The sequence below is a fragment of the Heterocephalus glaber genome, unplaced genomic scaffold (assembly GCF_053883595.1).
Source record: "Heterocephalus glaber isolate CG9 unplaced genomic scaffold, H.glaber_assembly_v1.0 deba00000470, whole genome shotgun sequence".
Taxonomy (NCBI): Eukaryota; Metazoa; Chordata; class Mammalia; order Rodentia; family Bathyergidae; genus Heterocephalus; species Heterocephalus glaber.
In genome coordinates, this window is record NW_028258145.1 from 6,927,664 (window position 1) to 6,947,282 (window position 19,619).

Genomic DNA, 19,619 nt, shown 5'->3' on the forward strand with positions numbered 1-19,619 from the left:
CCGCACATCTCCCCCAGGCTAGGAAGTAGTAATGTGAGAGTGTTTAAAGACTTGACATCACACCAGGTATGGCAATCTGCAGCTGTCATTCCAACACTCCGGAGGCTGAGGCAGGAGGATGTCAAGTTCAAGGCCACTCTGCACAATTTAGGGAGCATTGGGAATGTCAGGCCAGCTAAGACTATATAGAGTGAGACTCTGTATCAAAAAGCAAAACAAATGCACACAAAAATATGACATGGAAACTTTCCGAAACTCTTCATTTTTTTCCATTTCTTTTCTTAATAATAAATTTTAAAATTATTCATTTTACCTTCCTCTTCTTTTGTGGGTCTCCCGAGCATCTTCTCTGCTTTCTTAGCTGGTATACCCTGTTCTTGTTGGAACACATATGCATCTTGCATGGCTCGAGCTGTGTGGTACCTGTCAAGGACCAGCTCTGCCTGGTGCAGCTTTGTCCTGGCTGCGGCAGGGCTGTGAGAGGGCGCGGCAAGAACAGACCTCGGGAAGTGGCAGCCGCTGGCGATGGTGTCCTTGAAACTTTCCTTTGGGGCTGTTGGCTCAACACTGTTTCCTGGCAGTTTTTTAAGGAAACCTCTTCTCAGAAATGTTTTCCAAGCATCTGAGCCAGTCCTGAGTTGACACGCTGCTTTCTCCTGCTCAGTGTGCACAATGTAGGTGACAGTATCCGCACTGTGGTCAGGGATCGTGTCTTTCCTGAGGGAAGGAAGGAAGCTCAATCCATGCGGTAACAATTGAAAGGAAAAGAAGAGTCTCTGGTGTTTTCTATATCTTGGGAAAATCAATGTGGGTTTATAAAATTTTGGTCTGTGCAGAAACGTGTTACAGAGGTAAGGGACATGTGTGGAGCTTCTCAAGCCCATTCAAGACCCGGTCTGGGTCTGGCACAGTGGCCAGCAGCTTGGCCCGCTTATAGGGACAGGTCTGTGGGCTGAGTCCTCTTGTTTGGCATCTGCAGGACGTGTGGCCTGGCAGGTCAGCCACTCAGCTCCCATTGTCCCATTGGGTTCCTGGGCTGCTTCAGCACCTACCCGCTGTGGGTGACAGATGGCTGGATATTAAAGAAGGTGACTTTATTAGGATCTTCAATTCCCATGATGCACATTAGAATTGTGAGAGCGAATAAGAGATAGAGACAGAGTCAGGTGTACCCAGGGCTCTGAATATTGCTGGTACCTTTCTAGTCCATCTGCTGTCTTTTGGTATAGGACAAGTTTGGAGCAGCTAGGTACTCACTTCTGAGGAATTTGCTCCTACCCTCACTACCCTTTTAGTATACAGAATTGGAGTGAATGTGTTATGAAATAGACTTGTGCAACATGTTTTGACCCAAGCAGGAATTTTATTGTTGTAGCGGTAGTCTGTCTCTCTCTCTCTTTCTCTCTCTCTTTCTCGGCCTCTTTGTCTGTCTTTCTACCTATCTCTCTGTCTCCGTGCCTTTGTTTCTCTCTGTCTCTCTGTCTTTCTCTCTCTCTCTCTGACTAAAAGAAAGCAATGACAACAGACACCAGGCTCCTGTCTTCTGTCACCCAGCCTGTATTGGGAATGACAGTGAGAGTAGCCATCCCGGGACACCCATTTCTGGCTCCAAGACAAGCACTGCCAGTCACAAGGATGCTTGTTCCATTCTGTTTTCCTTTTCCTCTGAAATCTTAAGTTTAACAATGTGAATGATTGTAATATACGAATACTCCTTTACTTATTTCAAATATTTTAACTTGCTTTTTGAAAAACAGAACTGTAAAAAAATAAGCGAAAACAGTCTATCCTATTCAAAGCCCATATGGAAGAATGCGGAGTTTAAAGACCAGGGCTACTACTCCTGTGTATTTTCTCTTCTTCATAATGGGAAACTGTACAATATCACCGACACCCTCAATATAACAATACTTGGAGGTAAGAGAAGTCTCAGAATTGTATAGAACCCATTACTGTCTTTCTTTCAAAATCACTAGAAATGAAGTGATTTTGACCATATCACTAGTTAAAGTACTAGGCTTATAATCTTCATTTGGGCTCTGTCCACCTGGCTTAAAAAGTTTTGGTAGCAAATGAAAGTTTATATGGATGACCTTCACATAAGTCTCTTTTTTTTGAGAAACTGTGGAATTTTGCTGTGACATTTTTGTTTTCACTCCAATATTTATTGCAAGCCTAAATATTTATCAAAGACATCCAAAATCAATAGGCTGTCAGTAGACTGGAAGGCAAGGTAAGCAGAGGAATGTGGAATAAAGGGAGTAATATATCATCTTCCAGGAGTTGCACTGTAATCCAGGGAGGCAATGAGCAATGGTACGGAATGATATAAAATGGAGTCATCTGTGAGGCTTAGGAGTGTGGTTAGCAGCAGGACAGATAGACACAGGTTCCATTTGAGCTGGGTCAGGGTGGAAAAGCATTGTCACAGGACAGGCCCCAGGGAAGGGGCTGGAGGTGTGGTGTGTAAGGGGCACTTCCAGGCTGGCAGGAAGGAGAGGTGGTGTGTAGTGTAGATTGCCATGAACCCAGACTTGGTATAATGGAAAAACAAAAGCCTGGAGCTTTGAGTGGCAGAGACCTTAGAGGTAACTTATTTATATCCCACCCTGTTAAGGTGACCTTCACAGCCCATGCCTGGCCATCCAGTCCTGTTCTGGGAACTTCCTAGGAAATTAATAAATCACATCTTAGCTCCATCTGGACTTTAGTTCTGATATTCAAAAGTCTTTTTTTTCCCTTGAGTCCCAATATGGCTTCTTATTGGTCCTGCCTCCTGCTTTAGTGTGCCCTCAGGGCCTTCTCAGATTGTCTGATCCTGTCTTAGAATGAAAGCTCCTTCTAGTATTTGAAGATGTATGGCTTGTCCATGCTAGACATTTCTTCCATTGTCCTGGAAACTGGTATATGACTCAGTCAACAAAATCCAAGGCTCACAGTGTTCTGACCCCTCTGCTTCAGTAACATTTTCCCGCTGCACTCCAGTTATCCATGCACACATCTATATATCCACAAACTGCCACCCTAACCAAGCACCCCAAACTTAGCATCCTCAATTAACCTATGTTCCCTCTCTTCTATTTTTTTTTCTGTTTTTGTTGTTCCCTGTCTTCTTACAGTTCTGGAGTTCAGGTTTCTGAGTGAGTTGAGAGAGCTAAAATAAAGTTTCAGGACTGAGTTTCTTCTGGAGGTTCTAGGGGAGAAGAGACTTCTTGGCCTTTCCTGGCTTCCAGAGGCAGCCTGCATTGTTAGCTCAAGCCACATCAAAGTCTCCAGCATGGGCTGCCTCCCTTCCTCCCTCTGTCTCATCGCTATCTGTCCTTTTCTGACTGACTTTGAGCTTTCTGTGTCTCTGGGGACAGATGTGATTGCATTTAGGGTCATCCAGGACAATCCCTCCATTCCAAGACCCTTGACTTGATATCATCTGCAGAACTTTCTGGCCTGTGTCTTAGTCCATTTCCTCTTCTCTAACAGAGTACCACAGACTGGGTAATGTATAAATGATGGAGATTCCCTTAGCTTCCAGCTGTGGAATTTTGAAACTCACATCTGGTGACCTTCATGTGTGTCATGACTTGGCTGAAGGGGAAATGAGCATGGTTGAGAGTGAGAGAAAATGGAAGGGAGACTCATCCTCCCACCGTAACTAAACCCCTCCTGCAATAACCAACCCACTCCCGCAATAACTAAGCCACTCCTGCACTAACTAACCTACTTCTGCCATAACTAACCCATATCCACAATAACTAACTTATTCTAGTAGTTCAGTAACTAACCCAGTCCTGCAGTATGGCATTAGCTAGTTCTTGAGGGTGAGTCCTCCTGACCTAATCCTTACTCAAATGCCCACCTCTTAACCCTGTTACAGTGGCAGTTAACATTCAGTTTGAGTTTTGGAGGCAATTTTCCAATCACACGCACACCATTGGAGCACCCCATATTCATAGGATCTGAGGATTAGGATAAGTTAACTTTGGAGGGGTGCTATTATTTTACCTGACACAGCTGTGGCCTGGCCATCGTATACCTGAATTCCTGCACTCCAAAATCTTAAATTCCAGGTATCATCCTTTCCCCTAAGACTCTCAGCTTCACATTCCCACAGGTATTCTGGTTCAGGTGGTGTGGAAAGGTTTGGGGACCCCCGCCCACTTTCCTCCTACTTCTCAGAATGCTGTGCAATTGAAAACGTATGAGCTGTTTACTTTGGGATTTTCCTATTCAGTATTTTTGGACCACAGTTGACCTTGAGCAACTGGAAATGCAGAATGCAAAAACACAGATATTGGGGAACTACTGTACTTAATTGTACTGTAACAAAATGCTCTTTGTTACACAGAATGAACACTTGATAACAGATGCTTGTCTTAGAGTAATTCAAGGCAAAACTAATTCTTTCTCTTTTCTTCTTTTAATTTTAGAGCGCAATGATGTCATTCCAGTTGTTCTTGGACCACAGCTGACTCGAGTTGAAGTGGAATTAGGTATGTCTCAACATATACGATCTTTTTTTTTTGGTACCAGGGATCGAACTTGGGTCCTTGCACTTGCACAGCAGGCGGAGAAACCACTGAGCAAAATCCCCGGCCCAACATATACAATCTTTGTATTTATGAGTTGGGGACACTCTTCAGTTTTCAGAGAGTAAATCTGATTCATGTTGGATCAACACTGTGTTCACAACATATTCCATATTTAGTGAAGAACATTAAAATGCCACAAAAAGCATATCATTGTTTGAATGTTGCCACATTGGGGCTGATTAAAAGAACAATCTGTTCGAAGACAGTGGAACCACATGTGGTTTTTAGAGTGGGGTTCTGTCACTCATCTCTGCAGTCATTTCGTGATTCAAACTTATTTTGTGGTTTGAATATTAGATACACTGATTCACCTCAAATCAGTGGACCAAATTAACTGTACATTTAGGATTTATTTAGATAGGTCTTATGAATCAGCATGTCTGACTAAGCAATTTCTTTAGAAAAGGAAAGTAAAGAAAGAAAGAAATCCACATATGCTAAATATGCTAGGGGATGGAAATACATCATGAAATTGAATCCTCAAATCAACTCTGAGCGACACTATCCCTGAGTTCTGGATTAAATAACAGACACACAGAAAGGCTAAATACCTTGTCTGAAGCTAAACTATTAAATGTGGCAGAGCAGGGTTTCAAGTGTCTGTTGGACATTGTGTTCCAAAGCCACACTATGAAACACTAGCAGGATTCACAGAGCCTTAGACAATAATATACACAGGTGTAAATCAGGTGCTATGCCATTTGAACTTGAGATCTTTCTGCTTTACATTTTTATTGATTTCCACCCTTATCACTGTTATTTCTTTCCTTCTGCACTTGGTCTTAAATTTTACTTCTTTTTCTAACTTGTTGACAATGAGAGTTAAGAATTAATTTCAATTATCCTGTCTTGTGGCATGTACATTTTAAACTTTACATTTCACTGAACCTTATTTTAGCTATTTCTAATATGAATTAATACACCATATTTTATATTATTCCATTCCAAACATTTAAAAATTTTCCCTTGTGATCTTTTCTTTCACTTGTGGCTTATTTTTGTTTCTTAATTTTCAATTTTTTTAAAAAAATTACTCTTATTTATTAAAAATGTCTATCATTTATCCACTTGTTCATTGTTGTTTCTATTTTCATTCAAAGAGTTGTTCAGTCTTTATCTGCTAAAGCTAACATCTCAGTCATCTATGGGTCTGCTTCTATTATCTATTTTTTCTATTGATCAATGTCTCATTTTCTACCTCTTTGCATGTCTCTTGTTGTTGTTGATCTTTGTGAATCAAAGTGAATGAAATGTGCATTATTTTTTCCTCTGAGTGTTTTTGCTCTTTCCTCTGTTTGGCAGGCAGAATGAGAGGTTGAGTATCTGAGTGCACTCAGAACGAAGCCAGGTTGTGGGATACAGGTTTGTGGGTTGGATTTACCCTGAATCTCTGGTGGCTGGCAGTGGGGAGAAGGTTTATAGTCAGGAGATGTCACATTTTTCCCAGTTCAAGCCCTTGGCAATAACCTTTCCAGCCTCTGTGGCTGTCAGTGTCCTCCTTGGATTCATTTCCCTATGAGGATATTTCTGTTTATTCCAACCCAAGCACAGTGCTCCATGGAATAAAATGGCCAACCGTCTTCACTCACTCTGGAAGTGTTCTTTCCTGACTACACTTGCAGCTTAACTATTTCTACTTATTTTTTTCTACACCTTGATGACTTTAGTTTTTAGTTATTTATTTGTAAATTATACATTTTGTTGTCCTAGAAGTTGCTTGACAGTGTTGGCTTCACACTATCTACTGAATTGTGTACTGAAACAGAAGTCACGAGTCACCATATGTCTTAATAGTTGATTTAAAAGTGAATATATAAAGAGAAAGCTATTCATAACTTTGTTGGTGGCTTGTTATTACTACCTAATTCCTCTGCTTTAGTATTATATTCTTAATTTAAAAGCATATGTCTGTTCTCTTTCATATAGCACTGTGTTTTGTAGCAAGTTAATGTTCACTGGTTATATTAATTTGAACTGTTTGGAAAATCTGGGTTTCTAAAATGAAATTATGGCCATCAACTTTTACCTAGGAAAAGATGTAGAGCTCAACTGTTCTGCTTTGCTGAATGAAAATGACTATTTTTATTGGAGCTTCTGGAAAGAAAAAGGACCAGATCCTAATGTGCATCAGGACAACAAAATAAGACCTTGGTATGCATATGTGACATGTAACAGATATCACAGTATATGTAAAGATCACAGCATATATACATGATATAAAAGATGTTGGACTCTCAAGTAGGTGATGTGATGTTTTGGTTTAGTTTACATTATACTGTATACATTTTATCATTATAATTGCCATACCCTCAATTGGATTATGCATAAATTTCTTACGAAGTTCTGAGCTAGATAAAAGATCAATGAGAAGGTCCATGGTAGTTTTTATCATCACCTTGTAAGAGTAGCTTGTAGTCAGGATGTAAGTGGTGGGATTTTGCCAAGCTTCTTATAGAAGAGCAGTTAGCTAGGCCACAGTGGCTTGGATTTTGAAAAATGTGTTAAGTGCTTTATTTTTACTACTGTGCCACACAAGTTCTAAACAACACACACATTGGTACTTAAAAAGCCTATATTCTTCCATTAAGGAATGTCCAGAATCAGTTAAAAAACCATACTAAGTAGATGGTCATTTAATCTTTTCTGAATGACATTTTGTCCTACTGTAATGAGTAATTATTGTACTTAATACACTATTCAGGTTCTGAGGAGCAGTGATACTGAAGTTTCTGGCCCCTTACCTGCACTTTCTGGTTTTCCCCTGCTTTTTTACTTTTCTTTGGTGTGTTCTCTGCTGCCATCATGGCATCCTCTCGATTCTCTCTGCCACTTGTCTGCAAGGTCTGGCTCCTCCAGACCAGGAAGATGCTTAGTGGCCAGCAGGTGTTGGATTCAGCCGAGTGGCCTGGCTATTCCATTGACAGCGATGTTCCTCAGCAGCTGTCCTCCATCAGAGTTTTCCATCCCCTTTCTAATGACCTGTGTCTCATCTTAGGAGGAGTGGAAGACCAGCTCAACAGAGAAAGAATATTTCCAGCTTAGTATCTATTTTAGTTACTTTCTTTACTGCTGAGACACAATACCTGTTACAGCTTGTGTCTAGATGTCCCCTCAAAGCTTCATGCAGTCATAAGTGTGGCTTTTCCAGAGGTAGCTGGATTTAGAGTGTGTGACACAGAGATGGATTCAAGGTGCAATGCTAGGCTCAAGGCCACTAGGATTAACAACGTGAGTGCTACTGGCCCTAATTAGCCTGAATATGATATAAGGATAAAAAGAGCTATGCTCATCCCTTGATTTGCAACCTTCTGCCTACCATGAACTGTTTCTCCTCTTCAATGCCACATGGTTTTGGAGGCAGCTGATTAAGGACTGAAACCTCTACAAACTGTAAGCTATATAAACCTTTCCTCCTTTAACTTTGGCGGTCAGGTGTGTTGTCAGCAACAAGAAAAGTAACTAAGACAATACCCTGCACCCATAATTAAAAGAACAAAAGGTTTATTTTGGCTCACAGTCATATAGGATTGGCCGGCTTCAAGGCAGAAATGGCATGGTGGAAAGCCAGCGTGCAGGAGAGCTACTCTGGTCCTGGTGGTCAGGAAGCAGAGAGAAAAGAGAGGAGCCAGGGAGGTAGATAAGTGCCTTCAAGTCACCACCCCAGTGACTGCCTCCAACCAGGCTCTGCCTCCTAATAGCCTATTCCACTGCTGAACCCGATAGTAGATGAATCCACTGATGAATGCAGTGCCCCCATGATCCAGTCACCTTCTTAAAGCCCCTCCTCTGAACACACGAGGCTTTTAGGGGACATTATAAATCTAAACTCTGATAGTATCATTATCCTATAGCCATTTAAACTCTAGGTAGTTGACAACACTGTCCCCAGATGGTCTCCAAAAGGCTGTTGCTGTCTGTTCTGACGTTCCACAGAGCAGCAGGAGGACCACTTTAGAAGTTGCCCCCAGATAGGGAAGATCTAAAAGAGCCAAGTGGTAGCTGCCTTTGAATATTTTACATTTATAGATTCCCCACTCACGGGTAACTTACTGGTGAAAAGCCTTTGCTAAATTATTTTCTTCTCTTATAGGACTTCAGAAGGCAAAACATATGCTTCACAAATACTGAGAATTGAGAAAGTTACTGAAAACAATCTAAATTTTTTATACAATTGTACTGTGGTCAACGAAGGAACCACAGATACCAAAAGCTTCATCTTGTTGAGAAAAGGTATGAGTGTTTTGTGCCTGTGAGTGTGTGGAGACATAGAAGGTAGCTGTACTCAGAGATGGCCAGGTCCTCATTTCCTTGGGAACCAAGTTCCCACAAGGTGGCAGATGCACTTATGTTCCGGGAAATCAGTGGTGGCACTGGGGCTCCTTTCTGGCTAGAATCTTCTGCATCCTGATCCCAGCTAGAGAATGAAAGTAGAATTTGTACTCTGCTCTCACAGGCAAATTTGAAACCAATGCAGAGATGAGAGCACAGGGACACAGGTGCTGGGGACGAGGGTTGCAGGGGAGGCAACTAAATAAACTTTGCACTAGAATAAGCTCAGGGAAGTTTGCAGATGGGTGTCAGAGGAGCCCACACCCATACCTTCTGCCTGTGCCCAGCATGTGCAGGGCTCAGGCCTCAGTGGACCCCTGGGTGTGGTCATCTATTCCACAAAGAGTGCCTCAGGCCCCTTCCCTGGGCAGCCCCTGGACAGGGCCCATGGACATTGAGTGGCCCTGACCTGTGGGTTCTTGACGTTTCCAGCGATGCCCTCTTGGAGAGCCACAGGCTCGCTCACCTCTGACTTCTCTCAGCACCATCAGTTTAGGTTCCATGGTTCAGTGGCCGCTCAGATGTGGCTGAGTCTGGAGCCAAAATCTGTGCTTCTCTTTGTCAACTCTTAATCTCTGGTCATTCCCACGCTTGGCCACCAACTCTCTGGATGTGGAGGGAATAGTGATCTGAGAGGCAGAAAGGGAGAGACGGACTAAGAGAAACAGAAGAGACAGATATGGAGAAGTGAGAGAAAGAGGGACAAACAGAGGCAGAGAGATGGAGACAGAAAGAGGGATGAGACAGAGAGAGAGAGAGCAGAGACAAAGGCAGAGACAGAAAGAGATACAAAAAGAGAGAGGAGAGAAAAACAGCATGAGACAGACACACGCACACACACATGCACACACACACACACACACACACACAGGATCATGCCTTAGTGGGGCTGTGGGAACCCACAAGACAGAAGCCACCTTCCCCGTGCTGTCCTGGGCCCATGTGCCTCTCACTGTGTGCCTGTTAGAGGCTGTTACTGTTCTACTTGTGGTCCCCACAGGAGCCAGCACCCCTCATGTGTTGGTCCTGTGACACTCTGTGCTCAGCTTTTCTAGGACTGCACCCATCTCAGTCCTGAGCTCTGATAGGTGACAAATCCACCCCAGGCCACACAGCAGCAAAGGTAGGGAAATATAGACCGGTTATTTCTAGAGTCATAGCGTCCTCTTGAGTTTCTTTGTCCCCCTGGGAGTCCCTGTGTTGTGTGTGCTGTGGCTGGTGCACTGGAGAGCAAGAGATCTTCAAATCTCTTAATTCTGGTTATGTCTGGGTGATAGCCTGATCTGTTACCGGGGGATGCCTGGTGGTCTAAGTGAGGGGGCAGCAGAGGGTGAAAGAATAATATACAAAGAACAAGGAACAAAGAATAATGAACAATAGTTTATTATGGGGGGTGGCTGGGAATTGATCTTAGCTCTCCTGGCTAAGACCAACAGCTCTGGATTAGTCAGTATTTATGATTACACAGCATAGCAAGAGGGTAAAGGCAGATGCAGGGAATAGCAGAACTAATGCACTAATGAGCCAGGCTGTAAAAGGTGAGTAATTATGTATTCTTGTGAAGGACAGGTCACAGTTAATAAGCCGCCTGTGTTATCTATACCTAAGGTCTGATCTTAGAGAATGGTTGCAGAGTCATAATTCCTCAGCTGTAGTACCAGCTTGCTATTAAAGATGTCACAACCTCATCAATCGTTGAGACCTCAATTGTGACCGTTGGCATAGGGAAGTCTGTCTATACACCAGTCTAAGGCTCATTTAGCAGTTCACACTTAGGCTTTGGAATGTCTCACAGTTTTAATCAATAGCCAAATTATAAGCCAAATCAATAGTATCTAAAGCCTGCTCATTGAGGACTCAAGCTGGTGTCCTGCTCAGTTGATCTCCTGTGTCTCCTGCCTTCCCTGGCATCCACTAGCCACCAGCCCTGTCCTGTCCCTGCCCGGTATCTTCTGTCCTGAGCATTTCTCCTTCTGCTGAGTCCACAAATGTAGGCTGGGGTATAGGGTCTCCAAGCCCACCCCTGCCCTGGGGGAGTATGGGTGCCCATGTGGACATGCATGTGTGAGCCTGTGTGTGCGTGAGTTTACGCACACATGTCTGGGACAGTTATGAGTGCATAGACCTTTCAGAGACACAGGAACCCAGTGCAGGGCTTCATTCCAGACTCACTTATAAGTAACCCTAGAAGCTAACTTGCATCCTAATAGTTTTACTGGAAAGATCATCATGAAAAATTATGCTACCTAAGCTGGCAAAAGCTTGAAGGAGGTTTGTAACACTTTAACCTAGAGATATCCCCATCTTTAGAATTTATTCCAAGAAAAAACACAGACAAACGTGATGTATTGGTCATTGTAGCATTATGTATACTTAGGGAAAACTGCAGTCTATCTGAATCTTGGGGTATTGTAAATGATAATTTTAATGACCTAGTGAAATGCTTTTAGTGTAATGTGAACAAATAAAGAATGATTATCATAATATCAATTAAGTAAAAACTTTCAAGTAAAAATAAACTCAGAAAAGAAATATACTGCCTTGTTAGTATGACTATTATCACACTGTGAGTTGATTGTGAAATATTAAAATATTATGCTCCTGTATAATTTCATATTTACCTATAGTGAGCATAAACTGAATCAAGCTAGGAAATGTAATTCTTTTCCCAAAGGAATAAAAAACTTTGCTAAAATTCTGAGAATGATGTGCCAGGCATATTTAACTACATTTTGTATAATATCTCCTTTACTCCTCTCTCAGACATCAATAGTAAGTGAAACAAACTTCAGGTATTATTTTAATTTTACACATGAAGACACTATAATACAAACAAATTGATGGAGTCAGACTTCAAACCCTATTTCCCCTCAGTCCTATTTTACCTCTCAAACCCATGCACATCTGTTTGCTCAATTTGCCAGCTGAGATTTACATTTGACCCCTTTGCAACTCAAGCTTGTATGTTACTGGCCTAGAAATCTGAATGCCACAGGTACAAATGAAAAATGTGACAGTGTTTTCAGTTTAGGTCTCTGAATGTCCCTGTATACATTTACTCTTTATGAATTGGAGTAGAAAGATCAGAACTATGGACTAATGGCAGGAACATGAGGGATGGAGCAGACTGTGGATCGTTGGGCAGGTCCCTGGCTTAATGATAAAGGCCAAGGTTGACAGCCACACATGATGGTAGAAGGCACCACTAACATACTATTGGCCAAACATTTTCTTTTTCTGGTTCTGTTTCTTTTGCCAGCAGGCACAGCTGATATTCCCAGCCATGCCTTTACTGGAGGGATGATTGCAGCCATTGTGGTCTCCATGGCAGTCTTGTGCCTGGCGTTTGTGTGTGTGGTTTACAGAGTGGACTTGGTTCTGTGTTACAGACATTGGATGAGAAGAGATGAAACCTTAACAGGTAATGGGTTTTGTAATGCTGGGGTTTCTTGTTTTATATGCTCATTGGTAAACCAAATGAATTAATCTTCATTTTATTAAGGTTAATATTCTTCATTTTATTTTGATTATATTGTTGACTTAGTCTGTGGGAGAGGTTTTCTATGGAAAAAAATATCACACAGCATTCATCATCTATGATAAATGTTGTTGTGTGCTCTTTTCTTGTGCTTACTTGTGTATTGCCAAGAATTGTTCTGTAGTTGTTTTATGTATGTATGTATGTATGTATGTATGTATGTATGTATGTATGTTTTTTGTATACCATGTCCTAAATGTGCCATGCAGTGGTTGAGCCCAGGAATTATACATCTGCATACTCTTGTACACAGCCTTTACAAACTTTCTCCAGCATGGACAGTCAATAAAGTTTTTTGGCATTGAATTGCATTGCATTCTGGGTCATTATAGTACCTGGAAAAAGAGGGTAAATGATGGACTGCGAGAAACCTGAGCTAGAAGCTAATGGGTCCAGGTTCTAGTCTCCTAGATCCACCAGTTTTTATCTATTACTATGTCCTTCTGGTGACTCTACACCTCAGTTTTCTGATATTTAAAAGTGACGGTAAGTCTTCTAAGTTTCAAGATATTAATTATAAATCAATCCAGTACATTGCACTAGCAGATTTATATTACAAGAAGGGAATTGCTTGAAATATGGAATTTCAAAGCAGTAGTTGAAAAACTAATTTTTTTTAAGAGCAAAGAGGTATCACATGTGATATAAATCTGTATTTGGCTGAAATATCTTCCCAGTTTATTCCAGTTAGTTGCATTCTAACTGTGAAAAACAATGTGACTTTGAAAAGAATGTGGTCATTTGGTTGTCTTACCTTTTGGTGGCTGTTCTTATCACTGACATAGTAAATACTAGCAGAAACACTACCTCATATCCACCTAGTAAATGCCACATTTCACAGCAATCTAAGAGACTTCTGCAGGAGAACTACATACTGATTAAACCAACCACTGGTTTTATTTTTGTCAACTTTTCCAACCTCCATGTATGTATGTCAGAAATTTTTACCAAATTTCCTATCTTTCATATACCTGCAATTCTGAAAAGCAGTTGCTTTAGATCAATAGTAGGTTGTGTCTTGAACTGTGAAACCACATTGCTGTAGGAAGAACTGATAGAAACTGAAAGCATTGTCCTGAGAGGCTGAAGACAGTTGATGTTGCACTTGGCAGCTGAAAGTCAATCATGTAACACCATAAAGGACCTGGGCCTAGAATGGTTTCACCCTAGTGTATTTTTATAAAGGGTTGCATCATTTCTAGCCTTCAGTACAGTAGCAAATCCTGATAATATAGGTAGGCATAAATGTCCCTCTTCACCATCTACCCAGTTGTCACAGGATAAGGATGGGCCATTCCCCACCATTCCTTCCCTTCTACCCATCCTGATTAGCACTGATTTCACTGTTTAGGACTTAGCTCACAATTTCCCTCACTCAGGAAGTGTTTCCATTGAGATCACTGCTCAGTCTCTGCCCAGGCTATTCTGTTCATCTGCCTTATTTTTATAATGCTGCTTTTACTCTGCTTAGGTTCTGCTAGTAATATTTTTCAAGTTGTTGTGTCTTGTTTCTCTTGTCTTCTCAAAGAGATTGGGTGAAGCTAAAGAGAGAATTGGATGATTTTAGTTTTTCATGTACCCAGTAAGGAAAATGGGCTTTGTCATGTAGGCAACACATTTTCTCCTGAATATGTCCATTAGTTATTTGAATACTGGTGCATTATGAAGAACTAAGTAGGAGCAGATGTGGACATCACCAAGAACCTTTCAGTGGACCAGAAGTTTTCCTTTTGGTGTTTAATGTCCTATAATATTTTAGACTAGCATAGCATGTGTACAGTGAGTGTTTTCATCTCCTCATTGTTCTTTCTACTTGGTACTGCATTTCTGTCTTTCCTTCCAGAGAGGGGGCATCTTTGTGAGGGTAGAAAGGAGGTGGTTATAGAATCAAGCAACAGGAATCAAGATCAGGAGAGGCTTGATCTCCCTCAGGCGCCTTGGCCTTGTTGTCTTTCCATCCCTTTACTGCCCTGATTGATCTCTCGTATTTCTCCCTACCCCTCTGTGGTGTCAAACACTGGGATTCTTACAGTACATGCTTGAAAAGACATTTGGCTGATTGGCTTCTCAGTTTGTGTCTGAGATTTGACAATGCTGGATTTAACTTTTCTTTTCCAACTGTACTACACTTGTTTCAACTTCCCTCGAAGTTTTGCTTAAAACGACTTTGATCTACATAGTAAAGAGTCAACCTTATCTCCTAGATGGCAAAACGTTTGATGCTTTTGTGTCCTACCTAAGAGAATATCGCCCTGAGCATGGAGAAGAGTACACTTTTGCTGTGGAGACTTTGCCCACGGTGTTGGAGAAACATTTTGGGTATAAGTTATGCATATTTGAAAGGGATGTCCTGCCTGGAGGAGGTAAGACAGGGGATACCAGACAGAAAACCAGTAGACATTTTCTTTTTTCAAGATGAGTTGCTTAGCTGCATAGATGACTCTCTAGTTTTCCTAAAATATAAACAAATGAAAAAGGTCCCGAAGACTAGAAAAAAACGGGTAAGTTGATTAGTAGTTAGCCAGGGTGATCTGGTTAATATTTGATTATCTTATGATAATAAATGATGAGAAAACAAACCAACTATTATGCTTCTGATGATCCCTCCTCTGTGGCCCTCTTCATTCTGCTCCTTGTTCTCCAGGGAAGCAGCAGGCACCTCCTTTTCAGTGCCAAGTGCACAGTCAGTATGGCCTTGTGGTGCTGACCTGGAAATGACACCCAGCTAAAGAGTCTTGTTCCTCAGAATAGATTCCTAATTTAATACGTGATGTCTGGGTGCTAACACACGAAGGATTCTTACCAGAAAACGCTTTTCATGGTGTTGATGCTGGAGACAAAATTACAGTAGGAAATAGAGGAATCGGGATAAGATAAATACACACAAAAAAATTGGTGATTCCCATCAGATTATAGTTATGGAGTTCAATGTCTTAAAATTAACATATGAATACAAATGGCCATAGCACATATACTGATGCAAATTACAATTAAAATCAAAGACATTTATTAACATTCTCATTTTTTTTCTAAGCCCTTTAAGAGGAAACATTAGAAAACTAGTGTCAAATTACTGTGGATAATGATGCAAATAAAAAGTAGAAATGACTTCAGTGTGGCAATCAAACATTTATTCACCCAGCATTTCTTGAATACCATCAACCCTGGGCTAAGTTTTGAGCCAGGCACAGACGATAAAAGGAAGAATTTATTTAAGTAAACAAGAAAAAGTAACATTTCCCCCTCATATTAAAACTTAGGGTAAATATTACTAATTAGAAAGACAAAATATACTATAGTTTAATAATGAACAACTTCTCAAACGGAATAATGTGCCACATCATCATGCATATCATGCTGTGATATTTTTGTGTGGCAGTTCTTTGTGTCTAAAAAGGTTGTTATTACAAAAGCATTTATCCACCACTTTACATCAAGTTTAGTATATTTATATTATTTTCTGGGAGTAATTTCAAAATAGATTTTTTTCTGAGCTCTTACATAATAATAAGGACAATTTGTATATTCAGTTGTAATCATGTTTGGTTGAAATCTCTGAGGTCTAGAACAGGGGTTGGCACGCTACCACCCTGGGTCAAATCAGGCTGGCACCCTTGCTGAGTCACCTGCTGTCTGTGGCAGCTTTTGAGCTAAGATAGCAGAGTCGAGTAGTGAGGACAAAGACAAGATGACCTGCAAACCCAAAATATCCAGCCCTCTGCAGAAAAAAACTGGCCAACTCGGGTCTAAAATAATGAATAATGGCTGGTTAAGTTTAGTTTAGTTTAGGGTGCTGTGGGTTTCCCCCCCCTTTTAGGGTTGTTTGCTTTTTAATCTTTAAATTTTGATTTCAGGATGTGGAGAGGCGGGATGGTGTGGTGGGTGTGACAATGTACTCCATCTAGTTTTGCCATTTACTAGCTGTGGGACTCCAGACAAGTTACTTAACTGCTCTGGGGTTTGGCTTCCTTGTTGGTAAAATGGGCAGGATGCCAATGTCTACTTCCTAGGCTCATTATGAGGATAAACAAGGTCATATACATAAAACTCTCAGGGAAAGTTTCAGGGAAGGGAGGGCACAGAGGAAATGCTGAGTAGGTGGTCATTACATGATTATTTTGATAAAATTAAAATTGAGAACAAGTGATTTGACTTATTAATAAGCTTAACAACTAAATAATATAAAAAGGATCATATATAAAAATTAATTTTTATGTCATGTCGACTCTTGTAACAACACATCTCATGTTTTCAGCTGTTGTTGATGAAATCCATTCACTGATCAAGAAAAGCCGAAGACTGATCATTGTCCTCAGTAAAAGTTACATGTCCAACGAAGTCAGGTATGAACTTGAGAGTGGACTCCACGAGGCACTGGTGGAAAGGAAAATTAAAATAATCTTAATTCAGTTTGCACCTGTTGGTGACTTCACGTTCTTACCACAATCACTAAAGCTTTTGAAATTACACAGAGTTCTCAAATGGAAGGCTGGTGAATCTCTTTCCTATAACTCGAGGTTCTGGAAAAACCTTCTTTACTTAATGCCTGCAAAAGTGATCAAGCCAGACAGGGGCGGAGCAGAGGGTTTGCCTGTTCTTGCTGAAGTATCTTGACATTTAGCTGAGTGTCACAAAGACCTCTAGTGATCCTGGGGACTGAGTGTGTGAGCCTGTTCAGAACAGACCTGCATTTGAAACATTTAACTACAATTCCCACTTACTGTTTGAAGATGAGATGTGTCATTAAGTTGTCAGGGATGAGACTAAACCTTGAGCTGGTTCTGTGCTTCTGGAAGACCTTGGAATTCAAAAGAGCTGCAGCCTCCGACCCCACATTGGGCAGCTGATCCCATAGTCAGCAAGTGTGACCCAACTGTGCCTGACAACAAGGGAACTGTGCTAAGAGCTTCTGTGCTAACAGTTCATTTAGACTAAGGGATTTTCAACTCAGGAAGAAGGATTCTTTAGAAACCAGTGGGTGGCAGTCCTTGGAATGCTGTCTTACTTCCATATCTCTAGCCACCTTGGATCTTGGTGGGGCTGGGGATGTGAGGATGTAGGAGTTGCAGGGGTGAGCAAGGTAAGAGCCCACTGCAAGCGGGGCCTGCACCCCAGCACACATTTCCTTCTCCTGGTCCCTGTTCAAAGCAACAGTTCCTGGAGCCCCAGTGAGGCCCAGGGCAGAGGTTGCTTATGCAGACCTATTCTTGGGAACCTTCTACTAGACAGGCGCTTTGACCAGCTAAGCTATAGGGCCCCTTCTTGGGAACTTTCTAAAGGCAGTCCCAAGCGCCTTTGTGTCTTTCAGGAGAGACTCACACTTTAATTCAGATATTCTCAGCTTCTTTCGCTTTTAATGGTCTACAAAATTTGTAGATTTCATGTAAATATTTATATTCAGGATGGTGCCAGATCACATTTTCCATTAAATAGGAAAAGAAAAACAAAGGTATGTATCCACTTGATTTTTAAAAAATCTTATGACTGAAAGGCCCCTAGCATGGAGGCAGTGTGACATGGTGGGTGAGGGTCTTGGCTGGGTTGCCCATCTGAGCGCCAGTCTTTCTCTTCCTCTGTGACCTCAGGAGCTTTACCTGACCTCCCTGTGCCTCAGTTTCTTCATCTGTAAAATGAACTTATGCTGGTGGTACCTACTTCTCAGGGTACTAAATCAGTAAGTAAAGAACTTAGAACAGTTCTTGGCAGAGTTATCATTCTTTTACTGTTGCTATTAAGGTTATTGTTACCATAATTAATTCTTACTTAGCAGTGGGCTAAAGGGAAGTCACAGAGCAGGAAGGGGAAGCTAATCTGGAGAGGAAGTCAGGTTTGATCGGAGGACATTTGCAAAGACAGTGAGACCTAGAAGATAGGCATATCGACCAGGCAAATGGTGTTTCTGCATCGGAATCCATATCTTAAATGCAACAGCTGGTCATGAAAGTTGCAGTGAGAAGCATCAACATTCAAGCAGAAGGGAAAGTCACATGAGCATGGAAGCGACGGTGTGGAGGGCTGGTTAGAATCTATGGGCACAGAATGAATGTTCCAGAAAAATTTAAAGTGGAGATTGTTTAAAACAGATGGAGTACATTTTGCTAAAAATTCAAGAAGAATGAGCTTTCCTGTGTAAGAGAGTGATTTAATTTTAACACTTATGAATTTGTGCACTAATTGGCTAGATTAAAAAGTAAATGAATTAATGTTTATGTTTTATGTGTGAAAAATTTGAATAAAATAAATAAATTTCATTACTGTATGTCTCTAGTACCTAGAATGATTTTGCTTTCCTCTTTTGTTACCCAGTCTTTAAAGCACACTAAATATATTTTGTATTAAATGTATTTCACATTAAATGTGTTAAATATGTGCATTACATGTGTGCTTTTTTTTTTTTTTTTTTGGTACCGGGGATTGAATTTAAGACCTTGCGCTTGCGAGGCAGGAGCAGTGCCACTGAGATAAATCTCCGCCCACATGTATGCTTTTAAAAACTTCAAGTACATTGCAATACATTAACGAGTCATGATTCTCATGCCTTTATTTTTGAAATGTCTCTTGACTTCTTTTTCACTTACTTTAAGACTCCAATCCTTCATTCTCAACATAGATTACAGTGTATTTTAATAACACATGGGATATTCCAAATGAACACCTACACCTGTCACTTTTTAGATGTCAAATAACTTTGTGCCTTTTTATTTTACCATCCACACAGGTGCAAAAGGAGAGTTCCCTTCTCCGCCTCACATGCCAAACACAGGCTCTGACACACAATGAAATATGCCAGCTGATTGATGTGCATATGTTTAAGTTTAGGCTCAAACAAGACCATTTCCAACTGTGATCAATCAATAACACTTTAGATATTTAAGTGTGTTCCATGATTTCAGATGCCCTTAAATAGGAAAGTGTATTTTAGAGAATCACAACAACCCATTCTCTAAGTGTAGAGAAAAAGCTCATGTGTGTTTATTATTCTATTATAGGCACTTATTAAATTGCAGTTGTACTCTCTCAATGCAGAGAGAAATTGTAAACATATTCCAAGCCCAGGAACCCTAGACATGGTTATGTCCCTGTCTTGACCATGGTCACAGCCCTGGCTTCTTTACTGCGCCAGGACAGAATGGTGCAGTGTCCTCTTCTGAACTGCCTGGTAAAAA

At 41.0% G+C, this 19,619-nt stretch overlaps 1 protein-coding gene across 2 annotated transcripts in view; it reads left to right on the top strand.

The window, feature by feature from the left end:
* Il18r1 (interleukin 18 receptor 1) overlaps positions 1–18,823 on the top strand; it is a 34,607-nt gene extending 15,784 nt beyond the window's left edge. The window contains exons 5-11 of one of the 2 annotated variants that reach the window (XM_004844470.3): positions 1,758–1,917; positions 4,425–4,487; positions 6,617–6,737; positions 8,677–8,816; positions 12,175–12,336; positions 14,658–14,816; positions 16,709–18,823. In XM_004844470.3, the coding sequence (XP_004844527.1) occupies positions 1,758–1,917; positions 4,425–4,487; positions 6,617–6,737; positions 8,677–8,816; positions 12,175–12,336; positions 14,658–14,816; positions 16,709–17,067 (1,164 nt within the window). In that variant the 3' untranslated portion in view covers positions 17,068–18,823. The remainder of the gene's footprint in view (positions 1–1,757; positions 1,918–4,424; positions 4,488–6,616; positions 6,738–8,676; positions 8,817–12,174; positions 12,337–14,657; positions 14,817–16,708) is intronic. The other variant, XM_021258132.2, reaches the window with a different exon arrangement.
* The last annotated feature ends 796 nt before the right edge of the window (positions 18,824–19,619 follow it).